The following is a 21846-nucleotide window of genomic DNA, read 5'->3' on the forward strand; positions in this document are numbered from 1 at the left end:
CCTATCACAGAGGCTGGAAAATATCCCGGCAAGGGAACTGAGAGTCTAAATGCTTTTCTGTCCTACATGTAGCCTCTGGCCACATGTGGCTATTGAGCATGCAAGGTGTGTTTAGCCTGAATTGACATGTGCTGTACATGTAAAATATATCCTGGATTTTGGAGACTTAGTAGAAAGAAAAAGAGGGTAAATATCTCAATAATTTTTCATATTTATTACATTGCTTGAAGTTATATTTTGGTCATATTGGGTTAAATAAAATCCATTATTAAAGTTAATTTCACGTGTTTTAAATTTTTTTTTTAATGTGGCCACTAGAAAATTTAAAATTAAATACAGTTATGTGTTGCTTAATGACAGGGATACTTTCTGAGAAATGCAGTTAGGTGATTTTGTCATTGTGTGAACATCATAGAGTGTAGTGACACAAACCTAGATGCTATAGCTTACTGTATGTCTAAGTTCTATGTAACAGCCTATTGCTCCTGGGCCATCATCCTGGACAGTGTTACTGTACTGAATACTGCAGGCAGTTGTAATACGTGGTATTTGTGTATCTAAACATATAGTTAAACATAAAAAGGGTGCAGTAAAAATATGGTATAGAAGACAAAAAATAGCACACCTGTATAGGGCACTCACCACGAATGGAGCTTGCAGGACGGGAAGTTGCTCTGGTGAGTCAGTGAGTGAGTGGTGAGTGGATGTGAAGGCCTGGGACATTACTGTGCACTATGCTAGACTTTATAAACACTGTACACTTAGGCTACACTAAATTTATAAAAAAAAATTTCTTTTATAATAAATTAACCTTTGCTTACTGTAACTTTTTTGCTTTATAAACTCTTGAATTTTTAAAAAACTTTTTGGCTCTTGTAGTAACACTTAGCTTAAAACAACAACTGCATTGTACAACTATATAAAAATATTTTCTTTATATCCTTATTCTATAAGCATTTTCCTATTTTTAAAAGTTTTTTTAAACTTTTAAAACTTTTTTTGTTAAAAACTAGGACACAAACACACACACATTAGCCTAGGCCTGCACAGAGTCAGGGTCATCAATATCACTGCCTTCCGCCTCCACATCCTGTCCCACTAGGAGTTCTTCGTGCATGGAGCCGCCATCTCCTGTGATCCCAGTGCCTTCTGGAATACCCCTTGAAGGACCTGCCTGAGCCTGTTTTACAGTTAACTTTTTTAAATACGTAGGAGTACACGCTAAAATAATGACAAAAAGTATAGTAAATACATAAACCAGTAACATAGTTGTTTATTATCATTGTCAAGTATTATGAACTATATGTAATTGTATGTGCTAGACTTATATGACTGGCCGTGCATTAGGTTTTTTTACAGCAGCATTACCACAAACGTGTGAGTAATGCGCTGTGCTAGGACTTTAGTATGACCGCAGCGTCACTAGACAATAGGAATTTTTCAGCTGCATTACAATTTTATGGAGCCTCCAACGTATATGTGGTCCCCATTGCCTGAAAGTTCATTATGCAGCCCATGGCTGTATGTGGTTCACACCATCTCTCTCCTCAACAGTGCAGTGCATGTAGTTTTCATTTGTTACCGGTGACCATGAGCTTTGGACTCCACGACATTAGAGGAGCAAGTTTTATGGCCCTCATGAAGCCTCAGGGTGAAGTGACTCCTCTAGGATGGACTTTCTGGATGGCTGTAGCCTTGGGCCTCTGTTGCGGCCCTTTATCTCAGCCTCTCACCAACCCTGGCTTAGCTTCAACACAGACAGAAACTTGAGCCAGAAGAAATGGATGTCCCTATACAATTCACCCCTGACACTTGTGAGGGTGTGTGCATTATCACTGAAATGTTCTCATTTGAACTGTTGTAAGAGAGAAGGGAAGGAAGTAAGTAAAGTCTTTTAGCATGTAAAAAATTCTGGGGAACCACAAATAATTCACGTTATATAGGATGTACCAGAAATTTATGCTTCAGCGATCACTCTACCCCCCCACAATAGACATTTTATCATGATAGGGGTGTGGGTCAGCAATGGAAAACTATATTTTCTGTGATCTCAGCAGAAGTTCCCCCTCCCCTTAGTAATTTCCTTACCAACGGCTAGTTGAGGTAGTGTGCATCCCAGACGCTCAGCAATTGGGGAAAGGTCTTTTAGCTTGTTTTGCTGTTTTCTCCCTTCTTCGCTTACAATTCTTTCCTTCAACCACTGGTAGCACTAGGGATAAGGATAACATTTAAATGTTAATGTCTTGTAAAGATTTGATGTCAAAGATTGTTAATTCAATAAAATATACGAACTTCATGGTGAATTCCTGAATCTTGTTGACTTTGACCTTACGTGTTGCAGTGATAAGATGCCTATGTCATCATGCAAAGAAATGTTCCCCGCGGTCTCCCTCCTTGTTTATTGGCTCAAAACATACTGATTTTGCCTAATATTCACCATTTAAAGTGATCAATATGCACAAAAGTTGTTAAAACCCGGACCCTGACATACAAGCAAGCAATTATATCTTAGTCTTCCAAGTGGAGGAAATGTTATCTCTTATTGGGATAGCCCAATTTTAGAATGTAGAAAAAAAAAAGCATTTACATTTACCAAGGTCTATTATGTTTCCTTTTGTTGAGAAAGCCGGGTGCCAAGCTTTCTACTCAAAGAAAACCATTACCTTACATTCTTGTTTTAACTATCTCTCTCCCTCTTGCCTTCAATTCTCTCCCCATCTCTTATTCTTCCTATAATGGGGCTTCATTGTTAGCTTCCTCAGCTCCTTCCTCGAAGCAGACATGGTATAACTGATAGGTACCGAGTACATTTTTTAAATTTTAGAGTGGGTAAAGACTTTCCCAAATGTGTATTACCTATTGTACAGCTATTGAAACTTAAAAAAGTAAGGAGACTCAAAACAGGAAACTATTCTCTAGAACCTATGCAAAGAGACTGACCTTGATCTGTAGACTACAAAGTGAGACTAATTTCCTAAATATAAAGAGAAGAATCTTTCAGAACTTCTCAATGCCCTACTTTCCAGAAGTACATATGTTACTATGAAACATGGAACAATAGACTCTTCTGTACAAAGCAAGTACTAAGCAGCAACACCCAAAGGAAAAGAATATTTGTAAGAATGTTAGTCTGTGTTAGTGAAAATAATAAAAAAAACATAGCACTGTGTGGCAATGCAGACTTTCTCTGCTGCATGTATTTGCGACATAATTACCATCACAGATCTTCATCTTCCCAAAGGCCTTAGAAAGCCGGGCAACGGTCAGTCTCGGCCATAGACACTCCACCCACATGATTTCAATAGGCTGCTTGCCTTTGTTTTTGAGTATTTTTTCCATCATTCTAAGACAATTTTTCCAAAGAAAAGGGTAACCACATTATGTTTTATTGTGATTTTTGGAATGATTTTGCAGATGTGAAAAAGAGAAGGGCAAGCCGTCCCAGTTCTGTTTGCCTCCTAGATCTCAAAGGCTTGTGGTCTGGCTCTTAATTTGGGAGTTTGCTTGGGCAAATGGCCAAGAGTTTTCCCAGCCTCAGCTCCAGGAAGCCTCGTCTTCCTCCAGAGGAAGAGTGGCCTGGAACATCTCTCCAGGTGTTGGTGCCAGTAATGAACAACGAACACCGTCATCGGGCCCAGGCAGCTCTCCTGGACCAGGGTGCTGGCTACGTCAGAGAGTCCCTGAACTTACTTTTCTGTCCTCAGTGGAAAAACCATCACCAACCCTCACTTAAGTTTTATAACATCTTTCAGGGGACCAATATCTCTCAACGTTATTCAAGCAAACAAAGATTGAAAACTAGTAGCCAACTGCTTTTTGAACAACTGCTTCTCCTTATAACTAGAAGAGTTTCTGACATTTCAGTATATACCACATACGTAAAGAATGGATGATTTATTTTTCATTCTTATGGAACTCCTCCATTTTTGAAATCTTATGTGCAAGATTCTTTTTCTTAGGATTGGGTTACAAGTTATGTGTGTATATGTATATATGTGTGTGTGTTATACACACACCCCCTGCATAATGAGAGAATTCTGTAAGTAAAAAACATCAAGCATTCATTTATTGAGTTTCTCTCTCTGCACCCGCAACACCGTAAATCTCATTGTCACTTTAATCACTGGAAAATACAAGTAGGTTAGGGTTTTTTAAAAGTATGTGCATTATTTTTATACTGCTTTCCTCACACCAAAGGAAACAAACATGTTTTGGAAATAAACAGCTTTAACTGCTTTGCAAATGGAAAAATATTAGCACAGGGAGGAGATGAGGCTTAATTAAAATATTAATTAAATATGGAAGCAAACCAGTGCTTTTGTAAGAAGGTTGGTGGTGGGTGTGGTTGTGGCAATAATAAAACCAGCTTGCTGACTAGGTGGTAATCCGTGAATCAAAAGATGAAATCTGTTTCACCCCTATTCTACCCCACTGCGCTGTGATGATTTGATTACATGTTGGTCTTCCTTTCTAAACTGAGCAGATGGAAGGCAGGGACGGCTTGTTGTATGTCACCATCTCCAGTCCTGACACTTGTGGCTGGTAGTGGGGCTCAGCTAAAATGGTGGTGAGGGAGGAGTCGGGGAAACCAGAGTTCCAAAGGGTCAGAATAAATCTCTTCAGTTTTTCAGATTGGTGATGACACCCCCTCCTCAATGCAGTCTGGCTTTGCCAGCAGTCCTGTGAGACCCCACAGAACTTGTGGATTCCATGTTATTTCATAATTCACCCCATTCACACATCTGTGTCTCTCTTATAAGTCCTTGAGCTACTCTGTGAGGGTTAAGACTGTCCCATTCATCCCTGTATTCTCACACCCAGCACAAAGTCTGAGTGTTCTCAGTCAATATTTGTCAAAGGCACAACTGAATGAGCTTTTCTCCACAGATTAGTGGGCTATTAGTTTTATATATGTTACAAAATTCTCTAAAATTTCCTAAAGCCTATTTCCTTGCCCTCCTCCAAAGCTGTGACCATTATCTATGTGTCTCCATTTTATAGGCAATGATATTGGGGTGGGAATAGTCTGTGAGACTTGCCCCAAGGCCACTCACTGTCTATTAGTTAATCCTGGATTAGAACTCAGGCAGAAACTGGAGCCATGGACACAATCAGTCACGTTTCACCTCTGGACCTTGTCTAGAATAATTTAGCATCAAGACCATTGACTATTTCTACTTAAACCTCCAAGTGATTCAAAATAACAAAGACTTCAGTATTGAAGTGGAAATACGTAGGTAAAATAGTAGAGTTAAAAAATTGCCTTCTAAAATTTCAGCATAATGTGCAGTATTCTTATTTTCTTTCTTGTTTAAAAATTTGAGAATATTATGGGAACATAAATGCTTTGGTTACATGAATTACTTTTGTACAGTTTGAGTCAAAGTTATAAGTGTGCCCATTACCCAGATAGTGTGCACTGTACCTGTTAGGTGTGAATTTACCCCTCCCCCCTCCCCATTCCCACCTGTTTGATTTCTGATGAGTGTTACTTCCATATGTGCCTGTAAGTGTTGATTGATTAGTTCCAATTTAATGGTGAGTACATGTGGTGTTTGTTTTTCCATTCTTACAATAATTCACTTAGAAGAATGGTCTCCAGCTCCATCCAGGTTATATAAGAGGTATTAGTTCACCATTTTTGCATAGCTGAGTAGTACTCCATGGTATACATATACCACATTTTATTAATCCACTCTTGTATTGATGGCCACTTGGGTTGTTTCCAAATCTTTTTGATTGTGAATTGTGCTGCTATAAATATTTGAGTGCAAGTGTCATTTTTATAATATGTCTTTTTTTCCTTTGGGTAAATATCCAGTAAGGGGATTGCTAGATCAAATGGTAGTTCTACTTTTAATTCTTTGAGGTATCCCCATCCTACTTTCTACAGAGGTTGAATTAATTTTCAGTCTCACCAACAGTGTATAAGTGTTCATTTCTATCCGCATCCATGCCGGCATCTGTTGTTTTGGACTTTTTGATAAAAGCCATTCTCACTGGAGTTGTGTAATATCTCATTTTGGTTTTGATGTGCATTTTCCTGATGATTAGAGATGTTGAGAATTTCTTCATATGTTTATTGACCATTGGTCTATCTTCTTTTGAAAAGCTTCTGTTCATGTCTTTTGCACATTTTTTAATGGGGTTGTTTGATATTTCCTTGCTGATTTCCTTGAGTTCTTTGTAGATTCTCATTAGTATCCCTTTATTGGATATATAACATGCAAATATTTTCTCCCATTCTGCAAGTTGTCTATTCACTCTATTTATTGTGTCCTTGGCTGTGCAGAAGACTTTTAATTTAATCAGGTCCCATTTATTTATTTTTGTTGTTGCTGTGATTGCCTTTGGGTTCTTCTTCATAAATTCTTTGCCTAGGCCAATATCTATAAGACTTTTTCTAGCCTCTTCTTCTAGAATTCTTATAGTTTCATACCTTAGGTTTAAGTCTGTTATCTACCACGATTTATATGTTAGTCTGTTATCTCATCACGAGTGGTGAGAGTTGAGGATCCTGTCTTAGTCTTCTACATGTGGCTATCTAATTTTCCCAGCACCATTTATTGAATAGGGATTCTTTTCCCCTGTGTATGTTGTCTGCTTTGTCAAAGATCAGATGGCAATATAAGGATGGTTTTATATCTGAGTTCTCTGTTCTGATCCATTGGGCTATATCTCTGTTCTCATGCCAGTACCATGCTGTTTTGGTTACTATAACCTTGTAGCATACCTTGAAGTCTGGTAAAGTGATGCCTCCCAATTTGTTCTTTTTGCTTAAGGTTGCTTTGGCTATTCAGGATCTTTTCTGGTTCCATACAAAGCATAGAATTATTTTTTCTGCATAAAATGACATTGGTATTTTAATGGGGATTGCATTGAATCTGTAAATCACTTTGGATAGTATAGACATTTTAACAATGTTGATTCTGCTGATCCTTGAGCATGATATGTTTTTGCATTTGTTTGAATCCTCTGCAATTTCCTTCCTCAGTGATTTGTAGTTCTCCTTGTAGGTCTTTCACCTTTTTGGTTAAATATATTCCTAGGTATTTTATTTTCTTTGTTGCTATTGTGAAAGACATTGAGTCTTTGATTTGATTCTCAGCTTGACTGTTGGTGTATAGGAATGCTACTGATTTGTGTACATTGTTTTTGTAACCTGAGACTTTGCTGAATTTATTTATCAAATCCAGGAGTCTCTTGACGGAATGTATGGGGTTTTCTAGCTATAAGATCATATCATCAGCAAAGAATGATAGTTTGACTTCTTTCCCTAGATGGATACCCTTGACTTCCTCCTTTTGCCTGATTTCTCTGGCTAGCACTTCCAGTACTATGTTGAACAGAAGTGGTGACAGTGGGCAACCTTGTCCGGTTCCAGTTCTAAGCGGGAATGCTTTCAATTTTTCCCCATTCAGTATGATGTTGGCTGTGGGTTTGTCACATATGGCTTTTATAATATTGAGGTATTTTCCACCTATGCCTATTTTCTTAAATGTTTTTATAAAAGAAGAAGAAAGGCCTGAGCCCCACTGTCTGTGGAAGCCTCAGTGTGGTGGCTTAATTGTCTCTTTCAATACCATGGGTGGGAGAGGGGAAGGGGAGGAAATAAATTTGTTTGGAGGAGTGCTAGCACTCTGGTAGTCTCCTACCCTCTCTCCAGGAGGCAGTCCATCCAGAATGTCCAGGCTCTGGAGTCACACAGACCACCCAGGACACACTGACCTCTGTGGCCCCTGTAGTCTGGGCCAAAGTTGGGAAATGTCTGTGTGGGAATGAGAGGACAAAACCTGAGGAGTTCAAGCCCCCTGGGAGGGACAAAGGTGCATGGTGGGTAGAGAAGCAATATGGTACCTGCCGTCCTGGCTTGAGTCTGTGGGGGTGGGAAGTGCCCCAGGGGACTAAGAACCTGCTGCCCTGTCCACAAGAAGTTCCCAGCTCACTGGTGGCAACAGCCTCTGGACTTGTGTGGGCAGAAAGTCTCTCCAGCAAGCTTGGGAACTCACCGACTATCAGAGATGTGAGGGAGGGAGAAACAAACTGCTCCACCTACCCTTCTCGCTGGACTCCAAGCCTCTAGGGGGTTGATCTTTGCTGATACCTTTCTCCTTGTTCTGCACTGCAACTTCTCCCCATGGAGTCTCCCAAAGGCTCTAGCACCATTCCTTCAGACCCACATCTGATCTATGTTTGTCTGTTTGTTTTTTCTCTTTCATCTAAAACTTCTCCTTCTTACTGAGACACTCTGGCAACTGTTGTCTCTGGTCAGCCATCTTGCTCAGAACCATCCAACATCCTTATTTTCTTAATGTGAACACTTGGAGTACTTGGACCACCCCTCTCCCCTAACTTTGATTCACCAAGGTGTGCATGCTCCTTATTTTCCTTTGACAAAGGGGTACATATTTTTATAATTTTTCTAGAAAGCATTTTGCTAACAACAGGGAAGAACTGTTAGTGCATTTTATTGCACTATTCATTTCTACTTAAAATTTCTGATTAAAAATTACACACCTGGTTTCTCAATCAGACTTCACTAATCTTTTGTTATGGTTCATTGAATTTATTCAACTAACATTTACTGAGTACCTATTATGTTTCAGGCTCTGTGATGAGTTAGATGAGAAAGTTTCAGTTTCTGTCTTGGAGGTATTCACCAATCATTATGTAGTAACTGGAGAAGTGTTTTGTAGTCGGGGTGCCTCCCCCTTCAATGATTTCATCACAAGCCATGTTTGTACTGCCATCTTATGGAAAACACCCAAACAAAGTGGTGCATGGCCTGAGGAGAGCATAGTACCTCAAACTTTTGGTCACTGTCATTGGTCTCATCTGTCAGTGCATGACCCAAAGTTGGCCAATCTTTTCTGGATTGAAGCTGGTAAAGAAAAGGTCTCTTTTCTCTCATGTTACATGCCTTTAAGAATGTAGGCCTGCAACCACCAGTTTTTCTGCTTCTGGTCTCATAGAGAAGACTCATTTTAGTAGAAGAAAGTGATGCCCACATGCAGAGAGAAATAGAGGAGATGCATGGTCCTGACAATGTTCAAGTCCAAGGATGGAGTCGCTACAGAGGCCAGCCCCACTCCATCCTTCCCAAGGATTATCTATGTGAACCAGTAGAGTCCCCCTTCTTTGATTAGATTAGTTTCACTGAGTTCTGTTACTTGTAACCAGAGAATTCTAAGACTCTATAAGAAGTGTTTATGGAACAATAGAGAAGCTGCCAAAACTCAGTTTTATAACGTTAGGGCAGTCTTCACAGAGGTGAAGACAACCAAGCTTTGTCTTTAGAGATGAGGAAGGGTTCCACAGGAGGATGAAAAGAAGGATGTTTCTGGGAGGCAAAGGAGAGTACAGTGCATTTGTGTAGAAAACAAAGTAGTATGATATGGGGAGAGACAAGAATGGAAAAGTTGGCACAGCTTCAATTCCAAGGGGATTTCCCTGAATGCTTTGTTGTGGAGTTTGGGCTTTGTCCTATAAGCAATGATTGGGAAGTCACTAAAAGATTTTAACCAGGGTTATGATATGGTCAGATTAATATTTTATAAAGATAATTGGTTCACAGTGGGGGTTACTGAGAAAAGTGAAGGAAATCAGAGAGACCAGATAGGAGGCTACTGCAGTAAACCTGTTAAGAAATAATGAAGATGTAAATAAGGGCTCCGAGGGGATGGACCTTAGAGTCAAGATGTGGTCTGGAGGATTTGGTGCCTTGTACAGGAGAGGAAGGAAAGGAGGCAGTGGGAGAAAATGCCTTGGCTTTTGACTGAGATGACCAGATGGATGGGTGAGGCACGATTAACCAAGAAGGAAGGGCAGGTTCTGGTGGTGAGGATAGATTCCATGGGTATGACTGATGCCCATGGGACATCTGCTTGGGGATGTCTAATAGACAAGAAGAAGTGGTGTTGTGCTGCTCAGCAATGAAGTCAGAGCTGATGATACAAATTTGTAAGTCACTGTGAGAATGGTGAGGCCAAATAAGGAGGCCCAGAAAATTCCTGGGGTAGTATTACTTCCCGAAAGAGCCCTAGATAAGTATTTTTCATACTGAGTTAATTTATCCATCAACTGCAGTACAATATTTACAATAAACACAAAATATCAGCATCTTAATTTTATTGGTATAACAACAGCCAATGCAAAACACAAACCATATTCTATTTTAGGGGAAGGTGAACATTGCCAACTCATTTATCTGCTTGCCCAGCTATCTATCTTTTTTATTATTATTTTTAGTAGCATCCTCATTCACTTCTAAGGTTGCCTTGATATTTGCCTCCTTTATTTTTTATTTTTTGCTCTGCTAACTCTACTTAAGTGGCTTTCCTAAGTGCATATATGTTTCTCCAAAAACACTCAGGTGGATAATTTAGAGCCTTGAGAGTCTGCAGAGCTCTAAAGAAGCATGCCTTGTGATCAGTTGAGAGCTCTTTCATCTGTTGAGAGCTCTTAATGTTTATTGTTAAGGATGTTCCAGTAGATACTGAGTTGACTTTATAAAAATCAACAATAGAAATATTTCCCAAGCTGCTTTTCTGCTTTTGGGCTGAGCCATCTTCAAACAATTTGTGTATGTGTATGTCTCTCTCTCTTTCTCCTTCTCTCTCTCCCTCCTTTTCTTAGTGGATTTGTGAAAGCTTTTTTCAGCTGTTTGCAAGCTTTTTCTAGTGATGGAGGTTAGACAATCATACACTCCAACTATAGCATAGCTACTTCTTCCTCCTTTAAAAACCTGAGTTTGAAGGGAAACATATTTGATGTCTTTGGGAGAGATAATTAGCGAGATAATTAGCTGAGAGCCAGGAGACCTATGTGCTAATATTAACTTTATTTTTTATGAGTTTATAGTTTTGTATTATTATTTAACGTCTTTGTGCTTTAGTTTTTGAATCTGGAAAAGGTCTACCCTCTTATAAGGTTAGTGTGAGAACAAACACCCAGCATATATGGAAGTGCTTTGCATTTTTCAGCAAGACTCTGAAAGAATATATGGCAATATGCTTAGCTACAACTAAAAGCCACTTGTATCCATTTCTGTTTGTGAGGCTAAAAAAAAAAAAAAATGAGATAAATGAAAACACTTAGCCCAGTGCTTCGCTCACAGTGGGTGCTCAGTAAAATTGCAATTCTCAATGCTTCCATTTCTTCATCTCTTCCTTCTTCACTCCCTTCTTGCCTTCCTTCCTTTATACCTTAAAATGCTTTTAGTTTGTTTTTGCTGACTTGTTTAGACTTGGTTCAGAACAATTTTCAGGAGCAAGACCTTATTTAATATTCTAGAATAATTGTTTTTTTGTGGATAATACAAAACCAGATATAGGACCATGTCAGCATGCTTTAGGGGATATTTATGTTGATTATTCTAGAGAACAAACAAGCTAACAGCTCAACTCTTACAGGCAAAAAGCAAAAGCAAAGTGAAAGCTCTAAATCCTTGAGAAGATTCTGAGTAGGGAAGCCCACAATGGTTCCAGCCACACTGATTAAAGTGTTGGTGGTTTGGACTTGACTTAAGCTATTTTCCCGATAACTTAGTGCTGATGGAAAGAGGCTGTGTCAGACTTACGCTTCCTCTTAAGAGGATTTTGGCTTGTCTGAATTTTTTAAAATGCCTGTATTCTCTCTCCCTTGACATTGCAGAGTAATTTATAATTCTAATGTTATTACACATTCTCTCAAGTTTTTAAGAACAGGCATGTTGTTATTAGTAAGGAGAGATGTTTGGAGTACTCTCCCAATAAAGTCATCAAGATGTCCTGAATGGAAGTAACTTTGTGGATGTCTTGAATATCTTTCTGCTTCAGAGCAGAATTTAAACTATAAAACTTAGGCCAGAGTTGATCTCCACAAACGCCAGTCATAGAGCCCTAGTGATAGAGGCTTTGCTGTGTATCTGTGTACGGGTCTCCGGAGGCCCTCCCTCCTCACTCCCGCCACCCCTCCCCCCGCCCCAACACACAACAAAAAGTGTCAATCAACCTCAAGCCACGCCCAACTACAACTGTTTGCCTCATATGGATTAAGCCTCTATGGCTTAAATTTTGTTTTGTCAAGAAAAGGAATATTAGATTCTCTTACACAGAAAAGGAGTTTACATTTTGTCAGTTTCAAACAAAGGATGGAATTCTTTCTTTAATATAAGAATAAATGGCAGTGTAGAGAGTTGAGCCCTATAAGTCCAACCAAGTCATTGGGCGCTTTCCCCCCGTCCCCCGAGGAAGAGAATTTTCTACACAGGCAGGTTATGAGGAGCTGACTGATGCGTGGCTACGAACAGAGACCTGCAGAAGGCTCCGGGGAGCCTGCCAGAGGCCACTGGCCCGGCCAAGGGGCTGCCTGCCTGAGCCGGGAAGCTCCAGCCTGCTGCAGGGCTGTTCTAGTCAATCTTCTTCCCTTCCTCCCACTCCCAGACTTTTTTCTAGAGATTGAGAAAAATACCTTCAGTGAAGCCCTGGAACTTTCTGGCACCCCGTTTCCATATTTTCCTGAGATGATTCCACAGGCAAGTGGAGACCATGTCATTGCGCCAACCCCTACAGGAGAAAATATCTTGAAAGTTGCTTGTGCAAATTGGGATCAAAAGTGTGAGGGCGGCGGTGGTGTTTAAATGGAATTTGGTTAGTTATAGGGAAAAGCTGGCCAGATAAATGAGTTAATACCAGCATACATCTTTCCATTACAATTTAGGGACTTACAAATTGTGTTTCATTCTTTTATTAACCAGTTAAATATGCACGGTCATTTCTTGGGAGTGGGCCATATAAAGAAGCCTCAAAATGTGGCTTATCCGTGATTTTTTGATGTCCAAAATTCATGCTTTTTTTTTTTTTTTTAATGCTCCTCTACTTGCACAAAAATTCAGTGCTTTGCTTATCTATTCAGTTCCTAACGTGGTGTCTGGCACAGAGCAGGAGCACATGCTTAGTACATAATAAACATTCAATGTGTGGTAGCAATAATAACAATTACTATTACTGTTGAATTTTTATCTTTTCCCCCTTTACCAGCATTTTCTTACTCATGTGAACCTCTGTTTCACAGGAAGAAAATTATCTCTGGAAACTTTTGATAAATAAACTTGAAAATGTGGCTTATTCGTGTTTTTCTACCACCCAAATTTCTAATGTACATGTTGTATATATATTTTTTCTCTCTGAAAGCATTAGTTTTACCTACACAAAACATATAGTGCCCAGTTTGTTAGTTATTGTTGAATTTCCCATATCTAACTCAGTGCCAGGCCCAGACTAGGAGATATAGATGTATATATCCATGATTTTTTGAAAAGGCTGTTCACTCAAAGATGCATGCTTTGGCTAGAGCAAGCACCTATGAAAAATTAGTTTATAAATTGATTCTTCCCTTCATCTTGTATGCATTTTTTGAACATCTGCTGAGTATAGCTTATATATCAGTTATAACTTACAACTCTTCTTGGCTTTCATCAGTGATATCTGCAGGCTAAATACATACACATTTAATTCTGCTACAGTCTCTGGAATTCTGAGTTCTTATAATCCCTCTGTTAATTATGGTCATTTAGGAAAGCATTTCAGTAACACCTTTTTCAGAATCAATGATTCTCTTATTGTTAAAAATACTCAGTAGATTTGATTTTGAAGATTACCTATTTTATGGTAGAGCTCTGGCAGCTGGACCTCCACCTTCTCTCTCTGGAAAAGATGGTACTCAGCTTGTTCACAAACTGGTGGGATCATATTGAACTGTCTTGCTACAGAATAGGCTTCCTAGGGAGAAATGAGATTGCAACTGAATTTATACTGATGAGAAATAGGCATCACTGTGATTTGTACCCATGCAAAATATTCCCTTTAGTGAAATCAGTATAAACCAGGAAACATGTAGGATGCCAAATAATAAGCAAAGTTGTGACCACCAATTTTACTAAAAGCGATACCAAATATGGGAAATATTTATTATTCTTCAGGAGGATTTGGACTGAGTAAAGTCCAGAGCAAATTAGTCAGAGTGTGAATTATGGACTATGATAAAGAAAATGTGGTTTGATTATTTTTAGGTTCCTAAAGAAATAAGACTTAGACTAACATGTAAAAGTGATGTGTAATTATCATGTTATAAACAGTATAGTTATTAGTTAATACAATTTTTTATAAGAAAACTAGAGTTCTCTGTTCATATATCTCATTAGCTGTGAAATTCACTTTACCCTCTTGCCATCAAAGGACATGCTAAAACGTTCTTCCTGTTGGGGACCTACACACTCCCTGTTGTATTCCGAACTGATGAGCTCCAGCTCCAATATCCATCTCTACAATGACGAATTGATCATAGAATTCCAGTGTCACAGTGATTGTGAGAAAGGTTTGCAAAAGATTTTGCAATTTGTGCATGACATCTTAAAAACAATAAGGTACTCAATAGTCATTTTAAAATAGAAATTAAATTACCATGATCTCCATAGCGCTCCACCTTGATGTGCCCCAGTACATTGCCATTCCTTGGTTTATCACATGTGTCATGGCTCGAACAATTTCTATGGAAGGCCAAACAGACAGCATTTTTGTGAGTTACTCTACTTTTCAGAATTATATATTTTCCCCCCTCCCCAAAACTTAGAAGTTTAATGCAATTACTTGTTTGATTAATATAATTACTTAGACATTGGTGACAACATACTAGTCTAACATGAAATATTGATGGTTTGGAGGCTGGTGGTACTTTTGGGTAAACTGACATCCCATTTTCAATTTGCAGCAGCAATACTAAATGATATTAAAACCATAATGACCACTTTAAGTTCTCCTTTTACTTTTACCACTTGATGGTTCCTGGCCTGATCAAGAATACATGATTAACCTCTTTCAGAACTTGGGCACGTGGCTCACCACAGTGAGAAGGAAGAGAAAGCATTTATTTGGATTTTGTAGAATGTAAGGTCATTGAGGGTGGAAGGCCTGTCTTTGCATGTTGGATTTGCAGAGCTGGCCCTCACATAGAGTGGCTGTCTAACAGAGGCGACTCAATAACAATGTGTTTAGCAGAAAGACAAACATATTAAATGCTGAACAAACAGCTGAAACCACAGTGGCTCACAGCCTGCAATGACACACACACCCTGTCCTTGATCACTTTGAACAAAATTTTGTCCTAATACATCCATGTAATTGATTTCCCTGGGCCTGCTCAGGGTCCCACCCAGTGTGCTCATCAGCCTCTTACAGCTTGACATCACATTTCCTTAAACAGGAAAATGAACTGAGCTAATCTGGGCACCAGCTAGATGTGATGCACAACCAGAGAGCATGGAGAGAGAGCCTCAAGTTCAATTTAGTGAAAATTCACAGACAGGGCTGGATTTCTCCTACAGAGCAGGTCAGCTGAGCACCCAGGATGTCAGGTCATCTCACATTTTCAAGGCGTCACAGGCCTCGGGCTTCTCTACGTCTCAGGAATACCTGTCCGTTAAGTGTCCTTCAGAAGGACCAAATCTTTTCTCAAAGTACAGTTGAGGTAGATGTATTCTTATTTTTATTTCTCACGAGCAGGCACTGTCTAAATTGATAGGGGACAGGATTTGGAATGAGACGGCCAGGGTTAGGGTCTTAGCTTCTTTTCTTATTTGGCTTACATAAGCTATTTTAAATTGCCCTTGATTTCTGTTTAGAACTGCTGTTCCCAGCCCCTGGGCTGCAGCCCGGTGTGGTCTGTGGCCTGTTAGGAAAATAGGGCTGCACATCACTGCCTGAATTACCCCCCAGGGCCTCACACCACACACCCCCCTCCCCACCCTCCCCATTTGTGGAAAAATTGTCATTCATGAAACTGGTCCCTGGTGCCAAAAAGGTTGGGAATCGCTGGGACGATGGGAATGCATTCATTCACCATTGTCTGTTCAATAGACCTACAATTTGGTTTATAAGCAAAATATTTTTCTTTCTTGGAGAAAGACTCCCAAATGTCAAATTATTACTCAGCAACTAAAACTATGAAGTTCATTCTCTTTTTATAAAACAAATATGATCTTTAAAAAGTTATGAGGAACTGTTTTTCTTCTCTTTTGTTATACAAATGGAGATGAGTGCCTATGATAAACCTTTCTGGAAGTTGAAGACGATTCTCTGAATCTCTGCCCCAGATGCCTTCTCTACTTGCCCATCCCACCATTTACCACTTCCTTCCTTTCTCTTCACACCCTTTTCTTTCACACTTGGGTGGCCATCCAATAGGCTGTGTTTCTTAGGTGTCTACTGTTCTGGGTGCTGGAGATATTGGGGTGAATCAAGCATGTCTGTAAACACTGAAGAGGTGAACAGAGAGTAAATTGAACCTGGACCTTATCTCTGTCTCTGCAATCACTTAAGATGAGCACAGAACACTTTCCGGTGGCTTAGCCTCAGGGAGTCCCTGAAGGCCTTGCCAAGGGCAATTCAGGCAGGTTGTGCCTCCTTGTACTTGCATTCACTTATTCACCACACAGGTATTAGAGCTTCATATTTGCCAGGCACCACGCCAGTTGCTGGGTTCATCTGTGAGGAAAACAGACACAAAGTTCCTAGACTCAGGGAGTTTAGAATTGAGTGGGGAAGATGGAGAAGTAAACAAGTGAATAATTACAAAATGTAAAGTGTTACGAAGAAAACAAACAGGAAGCTGAGATAGGAAGTGAAAGAGAAGACCTACTTCGTTAGAGCAAGGAAGGTCTCACTGAGGAGTAATGTTTAAACATAAAAAAAAAGAGCCAGGCCTGGGAAGAACATCAGAGGAGCATTATACACAGATGGCACAGCATGTGCAAAGGCCTTGAGTCAGGACAGAGCTCAGTGAGTTCCAGCAATCAGCCTCCTCCATTGTGGCAGAATCCCAGTAAGGATGGAGGACAGGGGTACAGGATGAAGTTGGCAGAGGGTAAACCACGTTATTTGTGTGTTATTCAAAGTTTAATGGGGTCATTAACTTTTTTTTAGGTAAGAGAATGATAGGATATCGTTTACATTTCAGAACACTATCTCTGACTGTGCTGTGGAGAATCAGCAGGGAAGGGGAGGACTGGGGGCAGCGGAAGGTCTTTAGGAAGGTATTGCAGTATTCCAAGCAGGAGACCAGGGTGACCTGGAATGGGGTTGTGGTAGCAAACATAGAAAGACATGGATAGATGCAAAATATATAATATATTTTGGAGGTAGACTGCACAGTACTTCCAGATGAACTGAGCGTGGCAAGTAAGGGAAAGGGAGGAGTCCAGGCTGTCTCCCAGATACCTGGCCATTTGCAGAGACGAGGGAGGCTATTTGGGGGGAGGAAAATCAAGGGCTCTTCTTTGGACATGCAAAAAATGGAGATGCATGGGGGTTACTAAAGGGGAGATGTTGAGTTGATATAGTTGGATAAATGAGATGGTGAGTGATCTGGGCTGGAGGTGGTGTATTTATTAATTACCAGTCTGTTGATTGTATTTAAATTCATGAAAATGGATGAGCCCATGTAAGAAAAGTCTATAGAGAGAAAAGAGAAAAGGTTCTAATTGCTAGCACAGGATTGGCGAGCAAACCCTATGCAGGTGGCTGGGTGGCCAGTGGCAGGAAGCCAGTGGGGAGGGATGTGTGGGAACCAAGAGCAGAGGATGCTTCGAGAAAGCTGTGCCCACAGGGTGGGACACTGTGAACATTCATGCCAGAGGGGCACACGATGGTCTCCACTGGATCTGGCCACATGTAAGGAGGTCACTGTAGACCATGAGAAGAGCAGTTTCGGTGTCAGTGGTGTGACGGGACCAAGGCCAGGCTGGAGCCAGTGGAGGATTGGGAGGTGTGCGGGGTGTGCTTTAGAGACAACCTGGGTAGGTGACTCTTTCAACAAGTTTGGAAGTGATTGGAGCAGAGAAATAGGACAGTGGCTGAAGGGGATTCAGGATCCAAGAAGAGTTTTAATTTAAAGATGGAAGATGTAAGGGTAATGCTGTTTGTTTTGGGGAATGATCTAGAAAGAGAGTAATTGCTGATAAAGACTAGGGAGTTGGGAAGGAAGGGGGAGAGAGACTTGATAAAGTGGATAGGGTGAGGAGACACCTGGAGCAGGAAGGACACTTCTATCGAGATGGTGGGACCCAGATAGGTTTGCAGAACTCATCGTGGAAAGACACGGGAGCTCAGGTTTGATGAACTCTATTCTCAATATACTATGACTCAAGTGACGAAGAGGTGGGTGTGAGAAGTGGGGAGAGCTGCTGCAAGACACTCCAGTGCCCCAGGTCCCTTAGTTGCTGGTAATTTCTTTCTCACTGATTTGTTTGGCCTTTGACTCTGGAGACAAGGGCTCGGTGGACTAGGGAAAGGAAAACTCCAGGAGTTCCTGTCCTTGGAGGAGGCTGCAACACCAAACAGGGAGAAACTGCAGGAGAACTGAGAGGCCAAATTTGGAGATTCATGTTGCCACAAATTAAAATTTAATTCATATTGAATTGTTTTTTTAATGTCAGAGAAAAATATCTCAAGTTTCTTAGTTATCAAATAATAACCATATTGATGGCTGAGGTGGGTTTTTACATGATTCCAGTATGTAAGGACACTAGAGGGCAGCATTGTTAAAAGAAAAAAGCCAACTGAACTCTAGATACTATTGTTTTACGTGAGGATCATGGGCATGCGTTTTAAAAGCATCCTAGGCACAGCAAGGATTCTGAGCGGGGAGGAAAGGGCGTTGAAAAGATCATTTAGTGCACTGCATTCACCTGCCTCTGGGAAAGCACACTCAGATAAATGTGATTGAATCTGATGACCCAGGACTGAATGTGACTCCCCGGCCCACACTCCTTCCCTAATTTTTCAGAAACCTCAGCTCAGTGGTTCTCATCCCTGACTGAACATTAGAAACACCTGCAGGGGCTTTAAAAACTACCCATGTCTGGGTTCCACTGAAGATCTATTATATCAGAATCTTGGGGGGTGAGGCCCCAGCATTGATGACATTTTAAAAACTCATCCTAGATGATTCTAGTGTGCAGCCAGGGTTAGAACCAACATGCTTTCTACACCAATGGTCTCGAAGTGTAGACCCTGAAACAGCAGCATCAGCTGCACCTGGGAGCTTGTTATAACTGCAAATCCTCAGGCCTAACCCCAGATCTGGTAAATTGCGTGTTCTGGGAATGGGCAGCCCAGCAGTTTGTTTTAAGGAGCCCTCCAAGCAATGCTGATGCACACTAATGTTTGAGAACCACTGCTTCCTACCATTCCCAAGTAAGCCATTTCAGTGGGTACAAACTTCCTCCCTCATTTCTTCCTCTTCTCTTTCATCTAATCGAAATGCTTCACGCTATAACCTTTACTTTAGTTATTTGCCTTAGTACCTATGCAAACAGATAGTTGCTATGATATGCATGTGCACACACACACACACACACACACACACACTTTGATATACATCCGAAGAATCTCCAGGGAATTTGATAAAAATACAGAGGTCCAGGTCCTAGCCTTCTTCAATGAGCCAGAGCCTTTGTATTTTTTATTAGCTCTCAAATCACAAAGTTTGAGAAAAACTGTCTGAACTGTCAAAAGACTTTGTTTATCCTCCCTCTGTGCTCCTTTCCAGCTTGAAATGATCATTATTCTTTAAGCTGGTGATGCCTCCCCAGGGCTCACAGGCCAGAGGCAGCTCGTTGGCTTATTCCCTCACTCTTAGCACGAAGATGGTTCTCTAGAAATGCTGCAAGTCCGTTTTGTTTCTTGGAGTATTTTATTCCCACCTATAAAGTGACGGTGATATCGATCTTGTGGAATTCTTTCAAAGGTTGACATGGGATAATGCGCGTAGGCTAACTCGTGAACCTGAAAGAGCAACACAAACTGAGTAACAAGTAATCAGAATGTGGCCCTGGTTGTTTCTTCTTAAGTAGGCCCAGCTTCTAACATTTTAGTGACATTTTTCTTTCAGTAATGTAGGTCATTTATATTTTAAAATATACATTTTATGCCAAAGGAATTAATACAACTATTTCTTTTGAGTGAAAAAAATTTTTGTTGATAAATATTTGAATTTTTTTAATTGGACCTCATGCCAAAAAATGATAGCTCACACTAAACCCTTTTTCATGGGAAATGTTCCTTAGAACTTTGAAAGTTGTAAGCAAATAGTTACCCTACATGAACATTAAACCACTATAAAATAAAACACTAGAAATTAGTGTTTTGATCAAATAAAATGCACCCAAATAAAATTAATCTGTTTATAGAGAAAAAAATGAAATAACCAAAAAAGCTTTGGAGACAGTTTAATGCAGTTTTCTCTTACTCTGGATGAGGAATTGTTTTAAAGTATAATTAAAAGCTTGCATATTGCTAGCAATTATAAATATTGCAAATGTTTGCAAAGTGCTGAAAATGAACACACAAAATAATAATTGTATTATGTAGTGGAATTATTTGTAATTTTGTTCTAAATTTTCTAAGTTTCCTGTAAATATGTGTTATTCTACTTTTATAACATAAAAAAGAAAGAAGATTAACAAGCAAAGGCACCACTTTAAACACTAAAATGTTACAGGTTTAACCAAACTAAATTGCTGTTTTTAGAGGCCAAAAATGGTTGAATATTGGCAATGTCATAGGGTTCCACCTAACTGATATCAAATCCTTTTTATTTTTTTTATTTTGGAAGAGGCAAGGATCAGGGAGGAGGCTGGGACGTTGGTATAATGCAGGAACTAGGTACATCAAAGGAGTTGTAAACACTAACAAAAGATAGGTCTACACCTGGCCATGATTTTTACTTCAAGCCAGCTGTTTGTTATTTGTCTACCTCCAGTTTATTTACTTATTTAACTTCAGAAGGTTGTGGTGGTGGTGGTTTATAATTGTGCCTCTTTGCACATAGAGGTTTCCTCTTGTATTTTTACCACCAGGATTCAGGAGACATTGGGGTTTTTTCCTCTGTCACTGTCACTAACTTTGGACACATCTCCTGACCTTGCTGGATCTCAATTTCTTCAATGAAAATGAGCAGACCGATATTAATTGAGCACATACATAATATTTACAATAACTGGTTAGGTGGATAATATTTTAATCCCCAGTTTACTGGTGAAGAACCTGAAACTCAGAAAGATAAAGTCACTTGGGCAAGGTCTCAGCAGATAGTGTGTGAGGCCACATCCAGCTTTGAAGTTCTGTGATTGGTCATTTTGGGAGGCTTTGTGTATAGTAGATTGAGGGAGAAGGTGGTTTAGAGATAGAAAAATAGCAGGACATTTACTTAATTGACCCCATTGTGTATTTGTGAACACATGTTGCCTTGTACATGTTTATATGTATCCATCCCTTCGCATTTAATATGCTTATGGCTATAGTTCATGATATGTATAAATGAGTTGGGAAATATGAACTATCTTTTGCTTCCTTGAAGAAAGACTTCAAATCTTACGATTCGTTTAAAACAGAGCCAAAAAAGGGCTTGTGTCTGCATCTGACCTGTCAAAGCTTAGAGAAAAAGTGGTCCTCACAAGATAGTTTACAGAGAATAGACTCTCTGGATCAGGGCACTGGCCAAAATGATTTGGAATCAGACCAGAACAGATTTAAGAGACCAGAAAGGAATTCATGCATTGAGCCAAGTCAGTGAAACTTCTCCTAGCTGGAGAAGTTGAACCTGTCCAAAATTTTGACCCAAGAATGGACCTTTTAATCTCCAAGTGCAAAGCACAGTTTTGTACTCTGCAGCTACTCTGAAAAAAATCCCTCCTAAAGAGCACATGGTCCTTAATCTCTCTGTTCTATCACACACTGGTTTTTCCCTAATCCTAGGCAGTTTGAAGTGACCCGTTGATAGTGCCCAAATGTGATTTCAGAACCTTACTCT

At 39.9% G+C, this 21846-nt stretch overlaps 1 protein-coding gene across 5 annotated transcripts in view; it reads right to left on the reverse strand.

Annotated features, from left to right (window-relative positions):
* Positions 1-21846, reverse strand: part of KCNAB1 (potassium voltage-gated channel subfamily A regulatory beta subunit 1) — a 375912-nt gene that overhangs the window by 6166 nt on the left and 347900 nt on the right. For all 5 annotated transcript variants that reach the window (XM_069473059.1, XM_069473056.1, XM_069473057.1 and 2 more), the window contains 4 exons: positions 14442-14527; positions 13640-13760; positions 12451-12545; positions 2089-2209 (listed from right to left, as the gene is read on the reverse strand). In XM_069473059.1, coding sequence (XP_069329160.1) covers positions 2089-2209; positions 12451-12545; positions 13640-13760; positions 14442-14527 — 423 coding nt within the window. The remainder of the gene's footprint in view (positions 1-2088; positions 2210-12450; positions 12546-13639; positions 13761-14441; positions 14528-21846) is intronic.

The sequence above is a fragment of the Eulemur rufifrons genome, chromosome 7, assembly GCF_041146395.1.
Source record: "Eulemur rufifrons isolate Redbay chromosome 7, OSU_ERuf_1, whole genome shotgun sequence".
NCBI classification, from domain to species: domain Eukaryota; kingdom Metazoa; phylum Chordata; class Mammalia; order Primates; family Lemuridae; genus Eulemur; species Eulemur rufifrons.